Below are 27360 nucleotides of genomic sequence, written 5' to 3'. Positions count from 1 at the left end.
GTTGAATGGAATGCTTTCTTACTGCTTGCGTATGGATGCATGAATTGTGCATGTGTGTTTGTATATTGTGCTCAAACTATTATAGCCCAGTCTAATAGAATACATGAAACCAAATCCATATTTACCACGACCGTCGAAAGATATGGTGTGCATGCGTGTGTGTGTGAGAAATAGAGACAGAGACATAGAGAGAGAGAGAATTTGTATTCGGTTTAAGAAGAAAGGCATTGACTATCTACTTATGAGTTTTAAATACATATTCCACTTCATAATTGTAAAAGTACTCAGCAAATTGTATACACACAATAGTCAAGAATATATATTGATTTTTATTTTAAGACAATGAATTAGAAAACTAGTGATTTGGTACACAATATTTAATTGAGCTTGTGCTTGACATTGTCTAGAGATTGCTTCAGTTTTGAGGTGCAATGAAGTTTATCATGCAACATTTGCTGCAATTGTTATACAAATATATATCTTTCTCTAGGGCGCTTTTCTCACTCATCAATAAAACTCTATAGCCATAACTTCCTAACCTTATAACTTACTTAATCCAACACGTATAGCCATAACTTCCTAACCTTTCAGCACCTTATCAGGTACTTAGAACTTACTTAACATTCAAGGAGGTTATCAAACACAAAAGCCCGTAACTTCTTTAACATTCCAATAGATTATCAAACACAGAAATTGAGAACTTCTTGTAATAATTTATTTCTTCCCAACAAAGAGGAACTTTCAATTTACAATTCATTATTTAATTTTCAGTTATCAAACATGCCCCTAAAAAAAGGGAATAGATCTATATATATCCACGAAAAACTTATTTCTTCCCAACAAATAGGAACTTCCAATTTACAATTCATAATTTAACTTCCAGTTATCAAACATGCCCCTAAAGAAAGGGAAGAGATCTATATATATATATATACGTAGAACTGATTTGAAAAGAGTTACGCATTCACCTTCCTATAAAATCTCACATAAAATAAAACCCTCCACACCAAAACTTCTTAGAAATATGAGAAATATAAAGATCAATATTCTTTTATGGAAAATTGTTTCATTCGGGCTGGACCGCATTTCTACAATATGCGGTCTAGAGGTATAAAGCATGCATCTTAAAGATGGATGAAAATAGGTAGTCCATCTAAAAACAAATGTTACTAACAGTCCAAATGTTTTTTTAATATAATAATTATTTCTAATTTTAACTTCTTATTTTTTTTCATAGACGTGATCTCCATGTTAAAGATTATATATTCTTTAAATATTCGGATCAAATTATATCTAAAAATTAAATTTATTGCCAAGCTCTCATTTCTACAATATGCGGGCTGGCCGCATAGAAACCTTGTCCTTCTTTTATTGCCTTGGAGATACGATTAAATCATGACATGCGTATTACTTTATATGATTTATTATATTTAATAAGAATTTTATTCAAATAAACCATTTATTTTTAATAGAAGGAGGTTACAATCATTGTTGTGGTTCAGATTTCAAATTGGACGATTGTGATTATGTATTTGACTAAAATAAAAGTTCACAAAAATATTTCTTGAACTTTATGGCACATTCCATGCCATCCAATTGGAAATCTACATCCCTTTAATAATAAAGATAAATAGTCATCCCTATAATAAAGGTAAATAGTCTTACAATATATATGGTGGACCGTAAATAGTTGAGAAAAAGGCTTTGATGATGACTAATCTTGTAGTATACAATCTCTATTTCTAACATACATAGGAGTCCTAGAGGCAGATATCTTTAAATTTGAAATAACCCTATATGTTTACCTAAGATGAACATCTTTAATATCTCTCTCACTAATTTTCTCTACCTATCCTCTCACATACTCCTCTTTACCGCCTCTTTTCTCTCCCTAAAGATGGTAATTTGTCTCATTGTTTATCTTTCTATTAATTTTAGGGAAAATATCTCTATATCTCTCGTTTTAAAGTTTTAGATCTTAATGGACCCAAGGTCAACTTTATCCACTTTGAACTTATTTTTTGCCCCAAACAAATATAATAAATACATATTATTTCTAAACACGATCATTTCTCTCTCTTCACGTGATTTTCCCTTAAATATCGCTCGCTACCTATTTTCTCACTCTCTTTCTCCTGTTAGAGAGACAAAGATGATGAACGTTAGAGAGATAAATTTGGGGAGAATATATCACGTAAAGAAATGAAGGGTTTAGAATGAGCATGTCTTTTTTATATTTGATAGGCTTAAAGATAAAAAATAAAAGTGAGTAAAGTTAGGCAAGGGGTTAGGATATATATTTTGAATCTTTTGGTATATTGAGATATAAAAACTAAAAATAAGATGTACGAAGATATTTCCCCTTAATTTTATCTCTACATACTCTCTCTAATATATATCATCTTCAATATCTTAGTCTCTCTTTTCTTTAAGGGATCGTTTGGATATTTGAAAATATATTGTATGTGAAATATGGATATTTGAAAATATATTGTATGTGAAATATATTATTGCGGAATATATTACATGTGAATGGATTATTACGGTTTTGATAATATTTAGATGCAATTTGGGAAATACATTGTTTTTACTTGACACGGCTTAATATGGAATTGTCTATATTATACTTTAAATTTGTTCTGTTACTAGACGTGATTTAATATGGAATAGTCTGTAAATAGACCATTTATCTTTTGTACGCACAATCATTCTTGTCTTTTAAATTTTAAAATGGATGGTTGTATTATTGTCATTGAATAAATACAAAATTTCAAAAAAAAAAAATCAGACTCACCTCAAACCATCCAATTTAACATTTAATATTTGAGAATGATTATGACCTCCATTCATCAAAGATAAATGGTCTCTTTATAGACATTCTTATTTAATATCGAAATGCATAGGAATAAATAACATGACCATACTGTGTCATGCCTCAAAGAATAATAACTTAATAGCGTGAATTAATATTGGTCATAAACATTGAGTGAACTATTTTAGTCACAACCATTACCTATAGTTAATTTGTATTTTAATTAGTAAATGGTGGTGTATTTAAAAAAAAAAAAATTGTGAAAAGGTAAAGTATTTAAAAAATTAGATTGAGATATTGGAAGAGGTCAATGTGTAATTAATTTATCACTTTTTTATCTGTATCTAAACCCTAATCCCAAAAAATCAATTTTTTCAAAACAAGTAATCATTATAATTTAAAAAAATATTTAGTAATATCATTATAATTTGCCCGCAGGATTCGGTTGTAGAGAGAGTGCCGAGAAAGGAGGCTCGAAGAGGGATAGAGAAGAGAGACTCAAAGTGGGATAGAGAAGATAGGTTGAGTTTCCATGAACGAAGCGCTTGATGAAGAGAGAGAAAGGTTGACGCAATGCCTGATAAAGAGAAAGAACTAATGAAGAGAGGGAAAGGTTGAGTTAGTAAGAAATAAGAGAGAAAGAGTGTATTGGAGTAAAATGATGGGAAGAGAGAAATTGATACCATAATTTAAAAATGGTAAATGGCTTTGGATCGGAAAAAAGGGAGTTTGAGAGAGAGAAGTGGTAAGCTTACCAGGTTGAGAGGGAAAAGAGGAGTTTGAGACGGAGAAGAGGATGTATGCAGGAGGAAGGAGAAAAAATGGTTTTTTAGTATAAAATATTTACCGACACTCCCTCATGTAATAGATTTCACGATATTTGGGAAAATATTATCTTATTTATTTTCATTTTCTTATTAATAAATGTACCCAAACATAGTAAATGTTATATTTATTAGTAATCTATTTCCCTGTAATATATTTTCAATACCCAATAAGGCCTTTAAACGAAAAGTTTATATAAAGCCTCGGCTAAACAATGAAATTAAGGCCTACCTCAAAATTTAAAGTTATTTTGATGTCAAAATATCATCAAATTGATCATCTCAATATCAAGATGCATGGATATGAGAAAATCATCTCAACATCAAGATGCATGGATATGAGAAATTCATCTCAACATCAAGATGCATCAATATGAGAACAAATATTTAAGAGCCTACCTCAAAAATTTCACTAGAAGAGGTTGTTTTGATGCCCAAACATCATCAAATTGATCATCTCAACATCAAGATAATTTCAAGAAAAAATGGATTTCAAGTGTTGGAAATAGTGCATATTGTAACACATTTTTTTTACCATCAATTTTCAAGATTTTAAAGTTTTTATAGATATGCTCGATCTACACTATTTTTTGACGTTTTAAATTTTATAACTCAAAATGAAAATATAATTCAAGGCTATCAGAAAACTTTCCAATATTAAAACCATATTTTTCAACATTATTTGTAGGTGGGCTCTAATTTGATTGTTTAGAGTCTGAACTCTATACAAACCACACTCTTTTTTAAAAGATAGGCATTATACACATATTTTTAATTTAGAAGTGCCATGCCCTACATCAACTCTACTACATGTAGGGTCTCCTTTAATCTTTCGGTCTCTATTTTCTTTAAAGATAGGCATTAGACATGTTTTAATTTAGGAAAAGTTTATATAGAGCCGAGGGTCTAAACAATCAAATTTGAGCCCACATCAAAAATTTCACTAGAAGAGGTTGTTTTGATGCTCAAATATATTTAAATTGATCATCTCGACATCAAAATGCATGTATATGAGAAATAAAATGGATTTCAAGTTTTGGTAATAGTGCATCTTGTAGCGTGCTTTTGGACCGTCAATTTTTAAGATTTTCAAGTTATCGTAGATCTGCTCGATCTACGGTATTTTTAAAGTTTTAAATTTCATAATTAAATATAAAAATATATTTTAAGGCTATCATAAATATTTTCAATATTAAAACTACTTTTCTCGATCTTATTTGAAGATAGGCTCGAATTTGATTGTTTAGAGCCTCGGCTCCGTGCAAACCCCACCTTTTTAATTTAGAAGTGCATTGCCCTGCATCAACTATAAATATGGGGTACCCCTTTATTCGCGTGATATGTGCAACCCTGGCTTAGTAATATATTTTGTCCTTTATTAAGCAGAATACAAGGAAAGTTCATCTAAAACAGATTTCCTCACCAGCGCGAAGTCTAGGGCATTGTCTTCTTTCTTTCTTCTGTAACTCTAGGGTTTCTTGCTTGGCAAACTTTTCCTTGTTATCTATCCATTCTCGTTTATCTGGTTTTTTATTTATATTTAGTTTCTTTCTCTCCAGTGTTTTCTTGCTTATTCCGATCTCTATTCACAGAGAAGATCTAGGGTTTTCAGCGCGAAAAAACCTAGATTTTAAAGATCCTTCATGGCCGCCAGTAGAAACGGTGGTCACAGAGATTCAGACTACAGGCCCCGTGACCTTGAAGTTTCACGACGACGAGATCCTCTTAGTTACACGAAAGAGGATAAATTCCGGCAAAAAACCAGAGATTCAGGCAGGGATTCCGGCCAAAATCGGATGGAAAAAGCGAGGGTCAGTTGTAGAGACAATGATCGAGAGCCTGGAGAGCTATCGAGTGGGAGTGCTTCTTCCGAAGAGCGAATTCAAGTTGCAGAGAATGGAGCCTCTTCTAATGGACGGAAAAGGAAGTTTTCCCCCATCACTTGGGATGAGGTGGTGAAGCCTGCTGGAAATTTTCACCGGAAAATTCCCACGGCTGTTGCTTTATCAGAATCTGGCCTCTTTTCTGGCGATTCAGAGGTTCTCCCCCCACCTCCCCCTTTGCCTCATGGTCTTCCATTAAAGGTACCTTCTGGAACCCTTGCTTTTCAGCCTGATTCTTCTGAATTGATGATTAAAAAATCTTCTCCTGGTTTTCGAGTGGTTAGGGCACATGATTCTCATACTGAGCACTCAGTTAGGGTTACAGACAGTCTCTATGAGAGAGAAATTAGGGTTTCTGATGGTGTTGATAGGGAAGATAGTCAGAGCGACAGAGAAATTAGGGTTTTAGAGGGTAGCGATAGGACAGATAGTTTTCAAATAGAGAGAGAAAGTAGGGTTTCAAATGGTGATGTGGCTTTCGATAGGGAGCCAGGACAGCTAGTTGAAAGCCCTGTGCACAAATACGAGGAAGAAGAAGAATACATGCCTGCAAGGAACATTTCAGCCTCAAGGTGGGCTGACAATAGTTATCTCTTTCCTCATGGTGAAGTTTCAGAGGATGAAGGCGAGATTCGATGGGGAAATAAACCAGCAAGCCCAGAGGCCGGTGAACTTGTTGGTGATGGCTCTGATGGTTCTCAACCCAAGTCTGCAAGTATAGAGAGAGAAACTCGAAACTCTCAGCGCTCAACAAGTGGAGATGAAGAGGAGAGAGATAGGAATGATGACCCAATGGAAATTGATGAAAACCACACTGAACATGGCTCTGGTTTGGACACAGAGTCTGAGGATGAGGAGAGACCCACAACCCCTTTAAGACCCATACCCCCACCTACAAGAACAATCAACATGTTACAGGGATGTCGGAGTGTAGATGAGTTTCAGAGGCTTAATAGAATTGATGAGGGTACATATGGGGTTGTGTATAGAGCGAAGGATAAGAAGACGGGTGAGATTGTGGCTCTAAAGAAGGTGAAGATGGAGAAGGAAAGAGAAGGCTTTCCGCTGACTTCTTTGAGAGAGATAAATATTTTATTATCATTTCATCATCCTTCAATAGTTGATGTTAAAGAAGTGGTTGTTGGGAGCAACCTTGATAGTATATTTATGGTGATGGAGTATATGGATCACGATCTCAAGGGGCTAATGGAGACTAAGAAAGAGCCATTTAGTCAGAGCGAGGTGAAGTGTCTGATGTTGCAACTTCTCGAAGGTGTGAAGTATCTGCATGATAATTGGGTGCTGCACAGGTATTCTGATTTCCCCGTTTTTCCTCTTTGGTCTATTTTGTTTTTCGTCAATTTTGTTAGCAATCAAGATTCCCTTAGTTGCTATCTTCCCTAGTATGCCTACATGTTTGGCATAACATACTTTGTCTTGGTAGCAATTGGAGTGTGAAAAGGGTTTATTTTTCCACATCGGCGCAACATTTATGGTTTTTGTTTTTATTTTGTGGTACAATGTGTTTAGGGATCTGAAGACATCCAATCTTCTTCTCAATAATAAAGGGGATCTGAAGATCTGCGATTTTGGTCTGGCTCGTCAATATGGCAGTCCATTGAAGCCTTACACACAGCTTGTTGTCACTCTATGGTATAGGTAAATTCAGCAGCCTTAACTGCTCTATGGGCTAGTATTTAACTATTACTCACTTTACTCTTCACAGTTGTTGCTTCTCCCTGTGTTTTACATATATTACTTGCCATACCTGTCAATAACTATATTTTAATGACTAAACTCTTTTACTAATGCAGGGCACCCGAACTCCTTTTAGGTGCAAAAGAGTACTCAACCGCGATTGACATGTGGTCATTGGGATGCATAATGGCTGAACTTTTAAGCAAGGAACCATTATTCAATGGGAAAAGTGAAATTGACCAACTTGACAAGGTAATTCGAAAACAATTGCCTGCTGTTTGTTTATGCAGCCGTTGCATTATGTTGCTCATGTGCTTAGCCTTTCTCTTTAAATGCAGATATTTCGGGTTCTTGGGACACCAAATGCAAAGAGATGGCCAGGATTCGCCCAATTGCCTGGTGTCAAGTGCAACTTTGTCCAGCAGCCGTAAGTAACATGTCTCCTTCCAATACATTCACAATGTGCACATGTGTTTGTGTGTGTGTGTGGGTGAGTGGGTGGGTGTGCGCCCGCGTGCGTGTGTGTGTGGGGTTTGGTGGGTGCGCGCATGTGGATTTGCTGGGATACTCCATATGTAGTGTACATGCTTGAAATGTACCTGAAGATTCTCCGTTCAACAGATGCACATGTGCATGTGCATGTGCATGTGTGTGCTTGCATGCATGCGCGTGTTTGTATGTGTATGCCTGTGCATTTGTGTGTGTGCATTTGTTGTTTCTGGGATTTGCTAGGATACCCCATATGTAAAGTACTCTCTTGAAATGCTCCTAAACATTTGAATACCCTTTCCTTCTGGTACATCACATTCGAGTGTGGGTAATTTGTAGTAATTTACAATCTCACATCTCAAATTATACACAGGCAATGGCACTTTGTGTTTCAACCAAGCTAAACATTCCCAATCCATGTACGAAGACTGGTTTGTTCTTGGTAAATTATGCGAATCACCCCCACTTAGTTTGCTTGAAGGTGGGATCATTGCAAGTTCATAGTTTGGGAGCATATCTCCTCCTGGGATTCATTCTAGCAAGCCTCTGTATGCATGTATATGTATGTGTGCACACTAATATTGATTACATATCAATACATGTTAGTATGCATATGCAGATATATATGTAAGAGGATACTCCTCCTGGGAGCATATTTAAGAGGCTACTCCTCCTGGGATTCATGCTAGCAAGCCTCTATATGCATGTATATGTATGTGTGCATAGATAATATTGTTTACATATTGACACATGTGAGTATGCATATGCAGATATAGATTTATTCTGTGCATAAGCTATGCAACCATCTGATATTTCCTTTTTGCTTTATTTATTTTGTTTTTCGTGGGCTGCCAGCCATGGATGGTTGTGGTCATGCTTTCCAGTTTGCCTTGGTAGCACTTCCCAATTGAGTGATATGCTTATCATGTTTTTTGTATCATTTCATCTGTTGCTTTCAGGTACAACAAGCTTCGTGACAAGTTCCCGCCTACATCTTTCACTGGCAGGCCAATGCTTTCAGAGGCTGGACTGGATTTGTTAAACAGGCTTCTTGAATATGACCCCGAAAAGGTACTTTATTAATAGTTTTTTTGAGTTCTAATTGAATTTTTTGGGACTTATTGCTTTAATTTTCCTGAATGCAGCGGATTACTGCTGAGGCTGCTCTCCAACATGAGTGGTTCCGTGAGGTTCCTTTGCCGCAAACGAAGGAGTTCATGCCGACATATCCACCTCAACATGCTCATGATAGGTACCGAATTATGTTGCCTTGCTTCTTCTACTTGTGAGGCATACTTTGGTTGGAGATATGTCAACAGCTCATGTCGTCTTTCTCTGGATTCTTGTCCTTCTTACTAGATTATTGAAGATGTTGTTGACTTAGACTTGACAGTCATTTTCTTTTTATGAAATTGTCACGTTTAACCTTGAACATCTTCAAGGATTGATTTTCATTTTTATGGCTACTAAGGTGTACTATTTGTTTTGGGATTTGGTTTAATTTTGGCATGGTTCTTTTTTGTTGTGAAATTGAATCACACCAAGTCATTCTGGTCTATGATGTCTCTTTGAATTTATGTTTATATGAAACTGAGTAGTTGCCATACTGCCAAATCCTAATTTAATGGCATTCAGAATCTGAAACCTCTCCTGCGTATGACACTGACATCCCTGCTTGTCTCCGTAGTTTATATGTTACCAGATTTTCACTTTCCAGGTATAATCAAGCAACTAATGTTTATTCCATGTATGTTATATATCTTAGGCGTCTGAGGAGAGTGATGAAGAGCCCTGACCCTTTGGAAGAGCAACGAAGAAAAGAACTGCAGCAGAGGGAACTGGGGACACGCGGTTTGTTTGGTTAAGGACTTCCCATATGATGTTGGTGCAATTTTTGTACTGTGATCTCATTGTCTATTTTCTGTGGTTGCCTTGAAGTTGCCTCTGGGGTGAGATGTGTGCAGTGCACGACAACATGCAGATAGTGAGAACTTCTGCAAGGTGAGGAGATTCATGCTGTTGTTTAGCGGACTCCACAGATGGGGGTTCTATGTGGAGTGAGATATTCACTTGGTTTTTCCAGCAAGTGGCTTATGTTACAGGACCTGTTTTGTTCTTCAGCTCCCGTTATCATAAAAAATTCGTCCCGGATGCAGCTTGCACTGCAGGGTGTGGCATAATGGTCTTCCATTGGTAAAATCGGTTTCATTGGAAATGTGTATGTAACATATTTTAATTTCAGAACATTGTAAAACATTGCTCTTATAACTTGCCATTAACTACCAAAGTAGAATGGATATTTTCGATAGTATTTGCATCACCTGTACTTTTGATCTTCACGCTGTGTTTGCAAGAGGCGGTTGGTGTGGAATGGAGGAGACATTAGCTTTTGATATCAGACGATTTCGAAGGCAAAACATGTAAAAAAGGTAAATTGCTGAAATCTTGTAAATGGATTATGAAATACACATGCAAATTATTCTTCCCATCCATGATGGATCATTTCTCACTGGGAAAAGTATTAGAATTAATTGGTCTTGATTATTTTTTAGAATCATGTTAACTGAATCGGATATGTGAGGCATTTGAGCTGCAGTGTTCCAATAGGATGTTCAATGTTTGGCATTTCGATTTGAAGGAAGATTTGATAATCCTAATTGCCACTTGCACATGTTGGATGATTTTGACGATTTAATCATTGTGCTGTTTCCTGTTAATTCATGGGGAGGGTAAATTTGTATTCTCTAAATCAATAGGAAATAGTAACTGGCAGCTGGTTTGGAGTTATTTTCCCTATGAAGGGTCCTCTAATACTTGTCTCCAATGCGTACTTCAGTTAAATTATCACGCTCCATTACCAACCTTGTTTAAGGAGAACTATTAATTTTTATTTGAGACGTTGCATCTTATCTTTGGAAGATTCAATTATGCAAGTGTAAAACTGTGAATTGCAATGATTTAATCATTGCTCACCCCCCTTAATGCATATAGTTTATAAACTCATTTCGAGCTCTTATTTGGATTTCTTTTTTATTTATATTTTTTATTTTTTAGTTTTTAGATTAGTGCATGTGGGTATGCTGGTATTTGTTGATGAAAAAACTGGAAGTCGAATTTCTTTTGAACGTTCTTTTCATCACATAGTCAACACGAACAGTTATACTTGTTGCCAAAGGAAAAGGCATCACATGAAGATAATTCATTTATTCTGGTGCTGGCTGGTGTGGAATCGAAGAACGTGAATTTCACAATTCTCCCTCAGAGTTGCATTGAACTCATTCACTTCCTGGGTTATTTTCCTTTTGTATGTTAACTTATTTAAAGTTTGACTGCAAATTCAGTCTCCTTGTACTTGTCAAAAAGAATGACGTGTACTTGTCAAAAAGAATGACATGTACTTGTCAAAAAGAATGACATGGCATGTTTTTGCACTTAGTGAGGAAGGGCTTTGTTATTGAATTATCTCTTTCGATACATTTGCAGTTGTAATTTGTGGCATCAGCAAACGTTTCTAAAGATTTTAGATGGATTCTAAATCGAACCATATCAACTATTCAGTTTTTGAGGAATATGTTCCTGCATGAACATCTACCTTCATGCTGCTTAGATATTTTACTGTGGTCAGTATTATTCAACAGCCCTCCCTCTTATTCACATGAAGGAAGTCAACTTATATCTTTGGGTATCTGGCACATTATTTTTGTCGAGATTGTTTATGCGGTCTTTTGCTTTAAATAACCTCGTAGGTGCTCCCAGTTTCTGGTTTCTCTTTGTTATATTAGCCCTTTTCCCTTTCTGTGGCCTGTTCAAATGACAAGCTTCTTTCCGCAATTACTGTGTATGGAAACTCAAATTTTTTGTTATCCTTTGCTCTGGGCTCCTGGTCATGTCAGAAAATTCAAGTGCTCAATGATGATCAGGATAGTCATGATTCATGACAGATTTCTGAAAATGTCAATGCAGTAAGAAGGAAGCAGGGTCAAGGAGATGTGGAATTGCCAGTAAACTTCTCAGGAAGCAGAATTGATTGTGCATTTGCATGTTCCGGTCATTGATATTAAGTTCAACTGAGGTACATTGCGTCCCTTAGTTTTTCTAATCTGCTCTTATTTTTTTTCCTTGCATTGTATGCCTGCTGCTCTATGTTGACTCTAATGGTGCATCAAGTCTGAAGTTTAGTACAGCACACTACTATGAGTTGGCTTGGAGCTTAGTCTTGTACATGTCATGCATGTTTGTCTGCTATAACTTGCCCATAATCATATTATGCTTAGTAGTCCCTGATAGTAGGCCCAGAGCTGAACTGTGGATATGTTCTTTCAAATACAATGGACAAATGAGGTTAACATTATCAAAAAATAAAATAAAATAAAAAATACAATGGACAAATGTTTTTTGGAACAATGTGATTGTGATCTAGCTGACGCATCTTGCTGAGAAATCTGCTGTCCTTCAACATAATATAGGTCACTTGCAAAAGTAACTAATAAATATGAGGTTCTTTTAATGATTTTGGGACTTTCTTTAGTTTTTTGTTAACTATGATAGCTCTTTCATTGGCAAGTCTTTTTCAAATGTTTGGTTGGGTTTCTAGGCTGGTTATATTCATTAAGTGAAGGAAGATATTATTATTTGTTTCCCAGAGCCTTAGCGAAGATATTTGGCATGTTATTGAGCTTTAGGTGACCATCCATATTCTGTCTTAACTGCATTCTTATCAATCATGCTGGGGCTCTGTGTTCTTCAAGTTGGCGTGTAGGATCTTTCATTGAGGAGATACAGAACTCTAAATTGTGTCTGGGACTGGGGTAAATTAGGGGAAGTTAACATCCATCATACCATGAACAGCCAAGCTAGTTTCCCAATTTTGACCACTGAAACTGATGAATCCCTATGGCTACCCTGAATGCATCGAGTGTTCGCCCCAATGTTGGTTATTAATGGTGGTCATTAGGCGTAAGGGGATGCCTTCAGGTGTTGACAACCTCGTGTTGATTTACAGCACCGAGATGGACCTAGTGGAATACCTCCTGATTTAGGCAGTTCATGGTAGCTGAGTAGGCTCAGAAGCCAGCTTTGCTTTGCTCATATCAACAGGATTTACTGGCTAATGAAGCGGAGCTAAGCTGTGTTCCCTTGTCTCATTTATAGTAATGAGCCAAACCCAACCAAGCCATGCTGGCTTGAGCTTGCTTTTCTTTTTTCTACAATCTTTATGATATGCATGCTATCGTTGTTTGGAAGTGGGCGCAAGAGTAGGAGTGGGTGCAGGAGCGAGGGATCAACACATGCTAGAATCTCTCCCTAGGTCAGGAATGCATTCTTTACGATTATTTAATTTGAAAAAATGAACATTTTAAAAACGAAATTACAGTAAATATTTAAAATCTGATAATCCCTCAAAATAAAGTAAAAAAGGGCACAACTACTTTTTGAAACAGCCCCTAAAATCTTAAAAAAAAATAAAAAATCTCAAAAATTTCTAAAAAGCTTGAAAAACCCCTAAATATATATTAAAAAAATCCTGAAAATACATCCTTAAAATTTGGTGGGACAAAATAAAAAATAAGAGGCATTCTCTTGCATCAATTGCCTCTAGTTTATTCTTTAGAGCATATGAGGTGGTCTCAGGTCTTTGTACATATTTGAGGTGTTTGATAACAAGGATTTAGAGTGGGGGAGGGGAACTAGAGGCTGTATTATTGGTTGTCCTCGCCCATGAATTTATTATGAGCCTTGCCTTTTTGTGGTGAGGCCTACCGTCGACGTAAATGTATGAGAATCTGGTTTAAAGAGTTGCCCACTTTGGAGCGATCTAAGCGACTGCGGGGTTTCAAGTTATGAAATGCCAAATAAAGCTCTCTTGGGTGAATGGCTTGGAGGTTTTGGCATCATTTGCTGATGCTTGATCCTAGATAATATCAACTATTATATTTACGGGGGATACTGTTGCATTTTAGAGAGATCCTCCATTACATTTGGTATTAATGAACACTTACCAATGCACTATTATAGAAATTGTACACCTACTGCATATACATGCATTAAAATGCCCTTCTCGATCCCAGCCTAAGAGGAGAGGAGAGTGTTCTTATCCCAAGATTGTATGGATTAATGTGTTTTGGAGGAGTTTTATGTCATTTGGGCTTTCAGCAATGTGTTGTGGATCTGGAGGGGCATCTATGTAGTGATACTTGCCTTTGTGAAACGTTGAGGTAATTGATCCCTTCGGTTAATTCCACTAACCTAATTATAATTACCATGCACATGGCATCTTGTTTGTAGAGCGCTGTGTAAAAAGTGGACCTTATGTGGAGAAGCAAGTCTAGTTCATTCTGATCAAATCATCCGTTCTGGTTCATTCTTGTTAATTTGTTGGTTCAAAGTGAATGAACCGGTTACATTAAATAAATAAGTTTTTAAAAGATTATACTAGATCATTAGGAAACCTAACAAAAACCATAAAGAGAGCGAGTTTGCTTTTTGAGAGCTTGATCTAATTTATTTTAAAAAGGGACTATTTTTAATGAGAGATTTATGGCGATATCCATTTTCCCTTTTTTATTAAGCCAAAACGAGTTAAAAGTAAGGTGTGATGTACCCTTTTTTGTGATGACATTTAAGACAATATTCAAAATGAGTTTCAATTAAGAAAAAAATGCTTTTAGGAAAAATTGTTTAAACTAAATGTATAGTTTGTGGAAACAGGAGCCAAAGTTGGTGCGGGAGCGAGGGATCATCACATGCTAGAAGTTTACTAGGTAGGCAACATGTTTTTTACAATTATTTAATTAATAAAACCACAAAACTCAATAAAACGTCAGCATAAAAATATTACTTATTATTTATATTTTATCTAACTTATGAATAATATTTCTATATTCCTCTCAGGTGTATTTTTTGTAACAATAATGCCACAAAATACAATAGAAAAATACTATATCGAGACATCACAAAAACTACTACAACACAAGGAAGTTTTTTTTTTTTTAAATAAATTATGATTCTGCTTTGTTTACTGTTTCAAACAATACACCTCCAAAAGCATGTCAAGTTGCTTTACAATTTTACACTTTACAACCTCCAAAAGCATGAATATGTGTGTGTGTGTGTGTGAGAGAGAGAGAGAGAGAGAGAGAGAGAGAGAGAGAGAGAGAGAGATCCCCAAATGTTAGGGATCGAGATCTTGACCCCTTGGGGATCTTGATCCTGACCTTTTAGGGTCTTGGTACCAACCTTTTGGAGATCCTGCTCTAAACCTTGAGTATGTATAGTCTACATCATCATCGTCATGTGAACCTTATCCCTGCTACTTGGGTTTGGCTACTTGAAGGTTGTTCCGCACAAGGGCTTTACCCTCAATCAGACCGTATTTCACCATATCTCTTCTCACTACTTCCATCTATGTCCTTTTTGCTTTCCCGTTGGCCTTTGAGAACCTTCCTCTTGAACCAAGTTGCCCCACCTAATTGGTGCTATTCTATGTGTAGTCTATGTATACTCATTAAAATAGGGATCTCTTTTACTTATAACCAGCAAGCAATGCAATTATGTTAAAAGTATAGTTGTGTTGCTAACTAGCTATAAATTAAGGAAATCATCAATTTGGTTGTTATCTTGCTCCTAGGGCTGTGATCGAGGTTCCTAACAGTAGGAATTCTGATCCTTAAAAGTCAGGATTGAGATAGCAAATTTTTAAAATTGAGATCCCTTGAAGATTCCTTTCCTAGAGCTCCGGAGTGGGATCGGCACCTATGGTGGGAGATCCATGCAACTATGAGAGAGAGAGAGAGAGAGAGAGAGAGAGAGAGAGAGAGAGAGAGAGAGAGAGAGAGAGAGGCTAGGAGCAATTCATATAAAGTGGGGAGTGAGATTCCAAAATTTAAATCGCATAGCCATGGGGATCTCTATATTGGAAAGCCAAGGCGAGAACCCGGAGTGGGTCGAGACCTAGTTGGGAGATCCTAGTAACTTAATGAGGAAATAATTTCCTTACTCATTTTTACAGGGGATGATTTCCTTGCTTTCTTCTAGATGATTGGCTTGTTAGGTAACCCAACTATAAAAAATAGTATGACATGAACATGAAGCGGAAACCTATCTGGTGCCCGTGTCCACCCGTTGGGCCATACAGACTGGTCTAGTTCTCCAAACATAGGTGTAAACTGCTCGGGAAATGAAGTTGTTTCCTATAGGAGAGGACTACCTCAATAAAAGATCTAATTGTTAGTACTGCTAAATTGTATCTGTGAAACTATTAAGAGTGTTGAATGAAGTTACATTTTGAGTAGTGTTGTTAGCGAGTATCTTGGAGATCATCATGATATTTGCATTTCACTTAATGATATCCTTCAACAATTCTCGTACAAAAGTGGTATTTTCTCACCTCGGGCCTTCTCCACCAATGATTTGGCCTATAATTGGCTTGTCTATGGGGACTTCGAAAGAGTGAATGCTTTCAGCAGTAGGTCCGAAATGGTTTTGCTTTCAGAGGAAGAGATGATTGACCACCTTTATCCATGATCGAGTTATGAGAGCTGTTTGGTTGTTTGTATTGGATAATTGAATTAATTGACATGCCCCTGGTATTCAATCTAGCATCATCGAGAGGTTGTCTTCTTTTGACATTTGTTCCTTTCCATTATAAAGGAACATAATTACTATGCCTGCAGTTTGGTCCAAATGAGGGACTCATCATATAAAGTGGAGGAAATCTAGGATTTGATCCCTGGGATTTCCTAACTTCAAGATAGAAAGAAAGAGAGTTCTTGCATGATTGAGAAAGGGAGCATGAGGTTCGGTCACTATTACTTGACTTATATATGGATGCTGTTTTACATAAAAACCCTGTACTCGTTACAACCACGTTTATGTCCCATAGTGGCTCTAATAATTACTAATCCCGTGTTAAGTTGCCAAGAGTTTTGGAGAGGTTTAAAACCTTTATGAACTTATAATGGCCTCTTCCTAAGGTACTCACATGAGAGTGGTGAGATTTGGAGGTTGATTGATTGGCAACGAGTGGATAGGATTAGCTCTATGGTTGACAAAGGTATGATGTAATGCCACTGAGATATTTCTCATTATCGCTACTCTTGATATTGTTTTATGATATTTCCCTATTATCAATCAATCAAGTTGGTTAATCATATAAAACATGCTTGAGTTTTGATGCAGTATTTTGTTAGTTAGAGATGTTGGAATATTCTTAGGGTTAGTGTTTCGGGACTTGGCCGATGTCACTTCGACTCAGCCGAGTTAGTACACACGTTCTTAATAGTTATATATAATAAGCTGCCGAATCTTGCTTTGAAAGTTCGAATGGCACACTGGGTAGTGTGCATGTTAACGGTCCATCGCGGTTGGGGTTTGATTCTCCCCAATAAACATTGCCCTTCTTTACACCCTATTAAGATTTTTCATTTTTTTTTTCAAACGTGAAGACACATTTTTAATAGTTATATAATAAGCTGCCAATCTTGCTTTGAAAGTTCTAATGGCACATTGGGTAGTGTTCACACTCATGGCCCATCACGGTCAATTCACCCCACCAAAAATTCTCTTCGTTTGTTTTTTTATTTTTAAAGAGAAAACAAGAGTTAAAAATAGGGTGAGCAGTAGATTTGAACACAAGACCTATTACAAAGGAGCACCTGAGAGCTGATAATGTAACCACCTCGCCATTTAACGTCGAGCGTTACAAGAGTGATGGCTATATTCTATATAATATTATTTGTTATTTTGATTTGTATTTTTTTAAACTCGAAGTGTAATCGGGTGAGTTACTCGGACTCGCCTGAGTAACTCAGCTTGGCCAAGGGCCTACTACCTTGGCGAAGTCAATTTTTAAACATTGGTCAGGGTAAGTGCTAGTGATGTTTCTTTTAACACTCTGACTAGTCTTGATATTAATCTTCATTCCCTATGTCTTACCCTACTAGAATTCAACTTTTATATCTGAGAACAAGTGTGGGAGGCACACTTCTGCATTATTTGGTATTCTGATTTTCATATGTTACCTTTCATTATGTTTTGAGCGTTTTGTTCCTGTTCCTTAGAAATGTAATTAGTTACAGTCTTGGTGTGAGTGTCCTTGTTATGTTCTCAAAAAACTTCACGTGTTCCTTCCAATGCTCCCGCATTAGTTATTATTTCAAAGAAACACCACTATAACTGTAAAGAAATTTCTTGGAGTTAGTTATTATTTGGTAAAATCTTCTGGTTTGCAATGATTTTTTGGAGTTTAGCATGTTTGAACCAGCCTAGCTAGATGAGCTAGGAACAAATGTGTCGGCTTCTTGACCTCTCAAAAGATCCACGCTTTATGATAAGAAGGAAAGAGAGATCGATTATCCAACTCTTCTTTTGGGACCACTCATGCCATCGATCCTACTCATTGTTCATATAGCTAGAGAGGGCCTATTTTTGCAAAATAGAGACCTTGAGAGTCGCTTCATGTAATCATATGGACTCCCAAAAGAAATTTCTCCCTTTCGATGATGTTAAGTTGTCTTTCACATGCTCAATGATTATACTCAAGTTGCCTTCTACAAGCAATGTCTTATCAATTCTAGGAGTACATGGAGTAGTCCAAGGAATACCAAATGGAGAGGGCATTTTTAGGAAGGGACTTCAATGGTCATACATGAAAAGATAATAGAGGATATGAAAGGGTACATGGAGGAAATGGATTTGGGGGAAGAAATGAGATGGGTGATGCTATTCTTGATTTTGTTATAGCTTAGTAAAAACCTTCTTTAAAAGACGAGATGAACATTTAAGGCACTCACAAAGTGGATTATATAAAGGGAAAAGTTTATATAGAGCCAAGGCTCTAAACAATCAAATTAGAGCCTATCTCAAAAATTTCACTAGAAGAGGTTGTTTTGATACTGAAATATCATCAGATTGATCATCTCGACATCAAGATGCATGGACATGAGAAAAACATGGATTTCAAGTTTTGAAAGTAGTGTATTTTGGAATGTATTTTTGGACAGTTACTTTTCGAGATTTTCAAGTTTTCATAGATTTGTCGATCTACACTATAAATAAAGATAAAAATATATTTTAAGGGTATCAGAACGATTTCCAGTATTGAAACCACATTTCTCAACACTATTTGAAGGTAGGCTCTAATTTGATTGTTTAGAGCCTAGGCTCTATACAATCCACACCCTTATATAAAAGCTATAAAGACTTTTTTTTTTCTAGTTAAGAGGGCAGAGCGGCCATCATGTAAAGATTGCCATGTTATCTCAAGAGAGAGTTTGACCACGCAACATAGGCTCATGGTTATGGATGTTTGCATAGAAAGATGGAAGAGGAGGATTGAAATTAATAGGTGTTGAAGAACTAGGTGGTGGAATTTAAAAAGTGGGAAAATAAATTTATTTAGAGAATAAATTGATGTTGATTATATTAAATGGAAAAATAAATTTTAGGTGAGTCTAGAGTGAAAGGACATTCAAATAAGGAAACTTGTTGGTGGAGTGATGAGGCTCAAAAGCCTATTAGTGAAAAATGATCATATTATGATGCTTGGCAATGGAATAGAAATGATTAAAACTTAGGAGAATATAAAACTGCCAAGAAGAACACTTAGAAAATGGTAAGGATACGCTTAAGGCGTATGGTGATTTGTACGATAAATTGGGGGCAAGAGAAGGTGAAAAAGATGTTTTCAGACTCGCAAAACTAAGAGTGGAAGTATAGGGATTGAGATCATGTTAAATGTATTAAAAGTGAGGACCAAAGGGTCTTGTTGGAGGACGATGATGAGGTCAATGAAAGGTGGGGAGTTTATTTTAAAAAATTGTTATGTGGGAGCACAAAGTTAGGAGAAACCTGTAATGTAAACAAGGTCGGAGGTCATAGATACACATTTGTAGGATTTAAGATATTTGGTATTTTAAAGTGAAAGAAGTTTGAGAAAGATGAAGATAGGAAAGGCTCTAGGATTGTATGGTACACAAATAGAGGTTTGGAAGTGTATGGGAGAGATTGGCATATTCTGGACAGGATTTTGCAAACAAAGAAAATGCCAGAGAATGGAGGACAAGTACTGTGGAACCTATTGACAAGAATAAAGGAGGCATATAGAGAGTTTTACGAATTATCAAGGGATCAAACTTATGAGCCACACTATGACACTGTAGGAGAGAGTGATTGAGCACTGACTATGGCATGAAATGAATGTATTAGAGAATTAGATTGGTTTTATTCTAGGGAGGTCAATCATTGAGGCTGTGTTGCTAACTTAGGCAATTGATTGAGAAATTTAAGGAGAACAACAAAGACCCCCACATGGTTATTATTAATTTAAATAAAGCATACGAAAGGGTACCTAGCGAGTTAATTTGGTGGGTGTTGGGAAAAAAAAGAGTTGTTAGAGGATATATTGACATGGTGAGGGATATGTACGAGGGAGCGCTAACTAGGGTGACGACAACTAGTGGAGAGAAGTTAGTTTTCTGTGACAGTAGGCCGACATCAAGGGTCAGTGTTGAGCCCATATCTTTGTGTTTTGGTTATGAACGGGTTAACTTGGCATCTAGAGGATGACATACCATGGTGTATGTTATTTGCGTATGGCATAGCTTTGATTGATGAGATTAGAGATGGTGTCAATACAAAGAACTTTGGAGCGATGCTTTAGAATCTAAAGGTTTTAAAAGTAGCCAGATTAAGACAAAATACATGGATGGACCGCCTGATCTCTACCTGCTTCTTCCACATTATATCATGGTTCTCTTCTGCTTGATCAATCGGCTAAAGAGGATGGGGGGATGGGACCGGAAGAAGCACAACTTCTGGGAAAACGACCATCCATTTTGTCTATTATGGGGGGGAATCCGCAGGCTATGCAACCATTAAGTCGGGTGGTGGGGATTAGTCGATTGAGTGCCAAACTTCTCCATCCTTCTTGATGGAGGGAAAGGTCAAGGTGAGTGGTCCATTCATTTCTTCCCTGCCTTTCTTGACCGTTGATTAAAGCCCCTGAATGGATCATTTGCCTCTTACTGGCTAGCCCAATGTATCGTGAGTCAAACCATCAGCCTTTTATGGGTGGGAAGGGAATAGATGACTAAATAAAGCAATAATAGAAGTAGATTGATGGCCAAGAACAACCTAAAAGAGATTATTTTTTATATATGGAGTTGATAATCCTTGAGAATGGGTAGATGGAGGAAGATGTTGCGCATATAATTAGAGTAGGGCGGACAAAATGGAGATGTGCTTTTGAAGTTTTATGAGACCGTCGCTTTTCTAATGAAATTGAAGGGAAAGTTCTGTAGGACCTCTGTAAGACCAGCCATACTTCATGAGAAGGAATGTTGGGCAGTCAAGAAACAACATATCTATAATATGAATATAGCTGAGATGTACGAGTGGTAAGACAAGAAAGGATAGAATTCATGAGGAACTTTGGAGCATTTGCAATAGGCAATAAAATGATGAAAAGTAGACTTAGTGGTCTGGCAATGTGTAGTGTCGACCTAGAACAATGCTAGTTAGTAATGGTTATTTAGTTCAAGTGGAAGGCTCCAAAGGGGCAATGGGAAGACCGAAAACACATGGATCGAAGTCGTGAGAAGCGATATGTTATGGTTTGACTCAGGGTACAATGGCCCTTGATAGAGCGGAATGATAGAACATGATTTGTGTAGCATACCCCAGTTAGTTTACGTAAGGCTTGAATGATGACGATGATTATTATGATGGTTGAGTTTTTGTGTTGTATAATCAGTCTGTTGGTAACCTTTCAAAGAAGATGTCTCTTACATTTTCCATTGTGTAAGCTAAAAATGGCTTGCTTAACAAATTCATGTTATCATTTTAACATGAAGTGTCATACTCCTGATTTGTTTAAACAAGAATCTAAATTTTATGATATTAACCCATTTCTAATTTAAAATAATTTTGTATAGATGTGTCTTGCGATATTGGCATTTTAGATGAAGCATTGGACACTTGGACAAGTGTCAAATGTCCATGTAATGCTGGCATATACCAGCACGTGTTCGTTATACACTAAATAATAAATTATACACAAGAAAAAGCAATTAAATCAAAACTGGGAGCAAGGAAATTAGTATGTGCAAGGTTTTGTCCATGATTAGTGAGGAATCAATGAATCTTACTTCCATGTCTGGAAGCCCCAACAAGCTTGAGGTCCCAAAAATGTGTCGTACACATTGTACGAACCCTTAAAGAGAAAATAATTGGAGAAAAGCGAAGGATCCTCATAGATCTCAAAAGATTTCTGTTTAGCACTCGCGATTTGGGGGAAGGATAACAATACTTTGGTATGTTGTTTTTGTCCCCGATAAATACTCATGACTGATACCCAATCATTGCAGTGAAATTTTCTTTTTTGGTAGAATGAAGTAAAAATTCTTTATTGCTGTGGGGAGCAATATTACCCGGCACTTTATTTTTGCTCATGTTTGAACATGCTAATGTATTTAGCCTGGCACACCATGTTGATACTTATATAAGATATATCTACTTGTAAGTCATGGAGAATCCCTTTTTTTTTGTATATATACAATAACCATTTCATTTATGGGGAGCCCCATACTTCTCAACATTATGTTAAAAGTTGTAACCGCCACGCCAACTACTAAAGGCATTTGGTTATTCGAAATTATTATTGCCTGAGTGCAACCAATATATAAATGCTCTCTCGTCACATTTACATCCAATATCATGATGCCACTCATCACACATGACAACTCAAGAAACGAAGTCTCTTTCATATAAAACCGATGCATTTATTAACAAAATTTTATACAATTGTATGGCACGTATATGTTTATATATATTTATATAACGCACATGCATACACACAGATATATATGTTTATATATATTGTATGCATTTGGTAATGGCTTTCTATGACATTAATGTAATCCTAAATATGGTTTATACAAAAATGTAAACTACACTTGGTGGGATTTGTGCTTTGGATCATACTAGGATAATATTAAGAGTGGGATTTGTGCTTTGGATCATACTAGGATAATATTAAGGGCTAAGTCCAAATTCTGGAAAGGTAAATGAGCATACCCTGGTAAAAGATTGGCTATGAATTTTCCAAGAAAGAGTGTACTGACTGAATAAAATTGCATTTTGTGCAAATTTGTAACATTCCATCGAGGGATTCAAATCTTTGTGAAAAAGGTCTACTGATATTTGATGGAGTTAACCATTTTGATAACACGTCAAAGTCCATTACAAGAATTAAATATAAAAAAAATGTTGACATGCAATAAGTAAAATGTTATTACAAATAAGCGTTAGAAAAAATCATTCTAAGAATAAAAGAATCAAAACAAATATATTTTTATTGTATTGCACAAAAAAAACTTGTATTTGCAAGTTAATTTCTTATCTTATACTTTAATTTTCATTCTTTTAATATATATATATATATATATGTAGGGAAAGGATTCTGTCAGCCCACGGGATGACTGCTACCGTGTCAGCCAATGGCCCAGATTGAAACTGGGCCTGATCCAATAATTACGACTTTATTTCGTAGTTGAATTTTCATTTTTTTTCTACAAATCCAAATCATTTGAAAAATAGGAGAATCTAATAAAAATATAAAAAAAAATTCACAAATATAAATTGACTAAACCTCTAAAACTTTTTTGGGGTATTTTGGTCAATTTATATTTTACAAATTATTTTTTTATATTTTTACTAGATGTGCGTTGATAAGAAGAATGAACTCCTAAAATTTCAAGTGATTTGGATTTGTAGAAAAAAAATTACAATTAAAGTACGAAATGAGGTCGTAATCGTCAGATCAGCCCATATTGAATCTAGACAATTGTCTGACACTGTAGCAGTTAGCACATGGGCTGATAGGATCCTTTCCCATATATATATATATATATATATATATATATATATATATGGGTGTGGTTTCTATAAGGTTGCAACGTTAAATAATCCAATTAAGGCGTTCCTCCGAAATTTATCATAACATGTAAGTTTGATGTAAAAAATTATTAAGATCATCTCAAAATCTATTTTCATATCTAATTATAAAATTTTAAATTTAAAAAATGGTTAAAATCAAGCTGATCTATAAACATATGAAAACCTTGAAAATGAACGGTTTACATAATTTGTTGCAAGATGCATTATTTTTGGGACTCATCTTTTTTTTTCATATTCATACATCTAGTTGTCGAGATGATCAATTAGAGGGTTTTTCAACATTAAAACAACTTTTTCCAATGGATTATTGGGGTGCATCTGTAATTCTAGATTTTAAGGTTGCAACTTTATATACACTTTTTCTTTATATATATATATATATATATGTATGTATATATATAACACGAACATGTAGTATCGTACTTGGTTTTTAGGCTGAAGTTTTAGATACCCAAGATGCATAGTAGACAGTTTGCCCATGTCTTTGTCCATGTAACATTGCTGTGGAGATTGCAAAAGTTATTCCTGCGAAGTGGAGTTCAACACGGTTTTGGGCTGGATTGTTTTGAGCACATGGCAAGTTCGCACACACTGATCATTATAGCATATAATATTATACTTGCACCTGTTTGTGCATCCAAACTGGTCACTGATAACTCCCTTCTTTCCCTCTCTTTGTACAGCTGTTTCAATCCCTTGAAATGCATGTCAGCAGGGATGGGTATAGAATCCCTTTCTCCCTTTATTTCTTTGCACTACAATGGCATGGCATGCTCTCTCCCTCTCTCGGTGTGTGTTACCTCGTAAAGACGGGGAAGGGCTTTGCTTCGATGCTAATTCAGGAAAGTTCTTGGTGCATTCCTTTGGGTAGTGTCGCCTGTAAGTGAAATTATATATTTAAGACTAATATCTGGGATGGGGCATCTTCTTCTTTCTTTTTTGGAAAGGATAAGTTTGGACGCGAGCCCCCCAACAATGGCCAGAGTCAAGAAATGCTCCATGTCGCAGGACAAATTGGAACTTAAGGTTTGAGCTGCTTTTCTTCTTGACGTGTTCAGGGGAAGCTGTCTCTATATGTTCATGGCGGTTTTCTTGTTACTCGTCAGCAATATCTTTCTACCGTTCTACCTGATGTTACATTACTCGCAGCAGCTTGGAGTATACTCTCTCTCTCTCTCAAACACACACAATAACACATGCAGACACACACAAGCTGATCCTGGCGTTAGTTTGTTCTGGTTTTATTTCTTTTCATGCATATCTTATTTTTATTGGTTTTCTTTCTTGACATTTTATTATTTTGGTTCTTCATTAGGGAGCCTCTCGTACAAAATGACAAGGAAATATGAAGTCTTCGTATGTTGTACATTTCTGTTTTGAGGAGAGAACTGAGATGCACGGTCTAAATTTAGCGGTCTTGGTGTTCGTACATCTATTTATCTTTAGTGGTTAAGAATAGCTTGTGTATTGAGGAGGTATACAATTGCAGTCGTATATGCGGTCAAAAGCGCACACACAACACAATTATCGGGGATATATCAGACTTGTCGGTTGGACCGCTGATTGGTGCCCATGCATGTCTTGTATAAATAATTAGTTATTTCTTGTATATTTCTTGGAGGTTAAGAGGTGGGATTCAAATATGGGATGTGTTTTAACGTTAGTCATCTGGCATGGTTATGCTGTAATCAAGGCCAGCCGAATGTTAGTGGCCTAGGGTTGCTCCATATAGTTGTAAGATTACACGGTCCGGCATGGGCATATCGACCATTCACTCCCACTTGGAAAACCCCATGTAGAGATTGAAAACTTTGGGGATCCAACCGCCTCAACCTTGCGACATCTTGTGCCTTGAAAAATAATCTTGTGGTATTGAGCAGTGGTGTCCAATACTTGGATGGTCAATTGTGTGTTTAGGAACTCGATTTTTTTTCTCTTCTCGAAAATGCAAGTGATTCCCCACGCTCTTCTATAATAGCCTATTGTATACTTACCGACTATATATTTTTCCTATTTACCCCATCTCTCTTGGCTGTCTGATTTGAATGTATTGTTGAGATGACCCCCATCACAATATTATAGTTGTAACACTTTTATTTTTAAATTATTTACTACAAAACATTTTGACACCAAATTATTTCTCAAGAAAAAAAAACATTTGACCCCAAATTTGGTGCCTCCACGTCTCTTGTAAACTCGCATCTATAAAAATATGCAAACTATTATTGATAAATAAAAGCATCAATGTACCCTGGAAAGGCTTAAGATTATTTTGGTTATTTGTTTCAAAAATGTTTGTTAATATTTTTTTAAGGTTTACCCCATTGACATTAGAGTGTGGTTTCCTTAAGGTTGCAACCTTAAACAATCAATTTAAGGCACTCCAAATTTCATCGTAGCATATAATTTAGATGTAAAAGTATTATTAAGGTTATCTCAAAATCTATTTTCATATTTAATTATAAAATTTTAAACTCCGAAAATGGTTAAAATCAAGGAGATCTATAAACATATGAAAATATTGAAAATGGACGGTTTAGATAATGTATGGTAAGATGCATCACTTTTGGGACTCAAAATCCTGTTTTTTTTTGTTCGTAGTTATACATCTTGATTCGGCTTTGAGATGATTAATTAGAGTTTTTAAATACTAAAATGACCTTTTCCGTTAGATTTTTAAGGTGCATCCGTAGTTCTACATTTTATGGTTGTAACTTTATGTAAACTTTTTCATTGAGATTATGACATATACTAAATGTCATAGTCAAGATTTATAGAAAAAAAGATTAAAAATAAAGTACTTTGAGAAGTTGGATTTAGATGAAACAGTTAGTGGTTCCATTGTATAATAGTCGGCTTTTAATATATTGGTCAATGACAATGGCGAGTATATATGATGCATATGGCGGGAAAGTGTTATGAAGCTTTTCCATTGTACAAATGACAGTCAAATGGTCATTAAGTGGAAAGAAATTTGTCATGTTTCCCCGAGAACCGTGAATGATTTACATAAGGAAAATTGTTTGATGTGGCTGGACTGCATTTCTACTTATGCGGTTCTGAAAGTGTGAAGCTAGATGTAAGTAGGTGTTCCATCTAAAAACAACGAAACTGTCCAAATGTTTTTTGAGAAGAATTATTATTTTTAGGTTTTAAAAATTATTTAATTTTTCATATTCATGATCTTCATGTGAGAGATTTTTCTTTTTTGATACGTGTCTCTATGTTAGAGATTACGTGTCCTTAAAAATGTCGTAAAATCCATCTCAATAATAGATTTATTAAGAGGCTCACATTCCTACATATGTGGGTTTGGCCGTATAGAAACCATGTCCTTTGCATTTTCGTGTGGTCGTATTGTTGGAAAAACTACTATTTTGTGGTTAAAATCATGGGTGTTATTTGACAGTATTGTCTCTCGTAGTGGCAGTGTGTGATTTATTGGTGGATTATTATGGAATAAAATTCCCGATACGTGAGAATGGAGATTTGTTCACTGCAAAAAGACGTTTTTCCGAGTGGTGGCTGCCATTATAATGGACTAGGGTCTTGAAAATTAAAAATGACGAGATTGGGACACTGAACTTTGTTGGGACATGATTATTCCTCTTTATTAGAATTGAGAATGAACTTTTTTGGGACATGATTATTCCTCTTTATTAGAATTGAGAATGATTTTGTAGTGAAGAAGCATATGAAG

General features: G+C 35.9%; 1 protein-coding gene across 13 annotated transcripts; it reads left to right on the top strand.

The window, feature by feature from the left end:
- The first annotated feature begins 4851 nt into the window (after positions 1-4851).
- LOC18434328 (cyclin-dependent kinase G-2) lies at positions 4852-25067 on the top strand. Of its 13 annotated transcripts, none has more exons than XM_088868835.1 (13): positions 4852-6829; positions 7050-7178; positions 7334-7469; positions 7556-7644; positions 8666-8777; positions 8852-8958; positions 9472-9557; positions 9645-9707; positions 9828-10135; positions 11670-11778; positions 14415-14467; positions 24344-24818; positions 24976-25067. In XM_088868835.1, exons 1-8 carry the CDS (start codon positions 5280-5282, stop codon positions 9689-9691), a joined length of 2256 nt encoding a protein of 751 aa, XP_088724961.1. In that variant the 5' UTR covers positions 4852-5279; the 3' UTR covers positions 9692-9707; positions 9828-10135; positions 11670-11778; positions 14415-14467; positions 24344-24818; positions 24976-25067. The 13 variants fall into 13 exon arrangements, with proteins under 13 accessions (XP_088724961.1, XP_088724957.1, XP_088724959.1 ...); XM_088868831.1 differs by lacking the exon at positions 14415-14467 and adding an exon at positions 11190-11326; XM_088868833.1 differs by adding an exon at positions 11190-11326 and having other exon boundaries at positions 24344-25067.
- The last annotated feature ends 2293 nt before the right edge of the window (positions 25068-27360 follow it).

This window comes from Amborella trichopoda, chromosome 6 (genome assembly GCF_054954075.1).
Source record: "Amborella trichopoda isolate Santa Cruz 75 chromosome 6, AtrichopodaSantaCruz75HAP2 v2.0, whole genome shotgun sequence".
Lineage (NCBI taxonomy): Eukaryota > Viridiplantae > Streptophyta > Magnoliopsida > Amborellales > Amborellaceae > Amborella > Amborella trichopoda.
The sequence above is the reverse complement of the archived record's forward strand: the minus strand, read 5'-3'. Positions and strand labels throughout refer to the sequence as shown.

What these genes read in the sequence shown, in the direction of transcription:
- LOC18434328 (XM_088868829.1), top strand. Translation starts at nt 5,280, where the DNA reads ATGGCCGCCAGTAGAAACGGTGGTCACAGAGATTCAGACTACAGGCCC. An exon ending in GTTGTCACTCTATGGTATAG is followed by an intron (nt 7,179 to 7,333) that starts GTAAATTCAGCA and finishes TTACTAATGCAG; the next exon opens with GGCACCCGAACTCCTTTTAG. An exon ending in CCTCAACATGCTCATGATAG is followed by an intron (nt 8,959 to 9,471) that starts GTACCGAATTAT and finishes TATATATCTTAG; the next exon opens with GCGTCTGAGGAGAGTGATGA.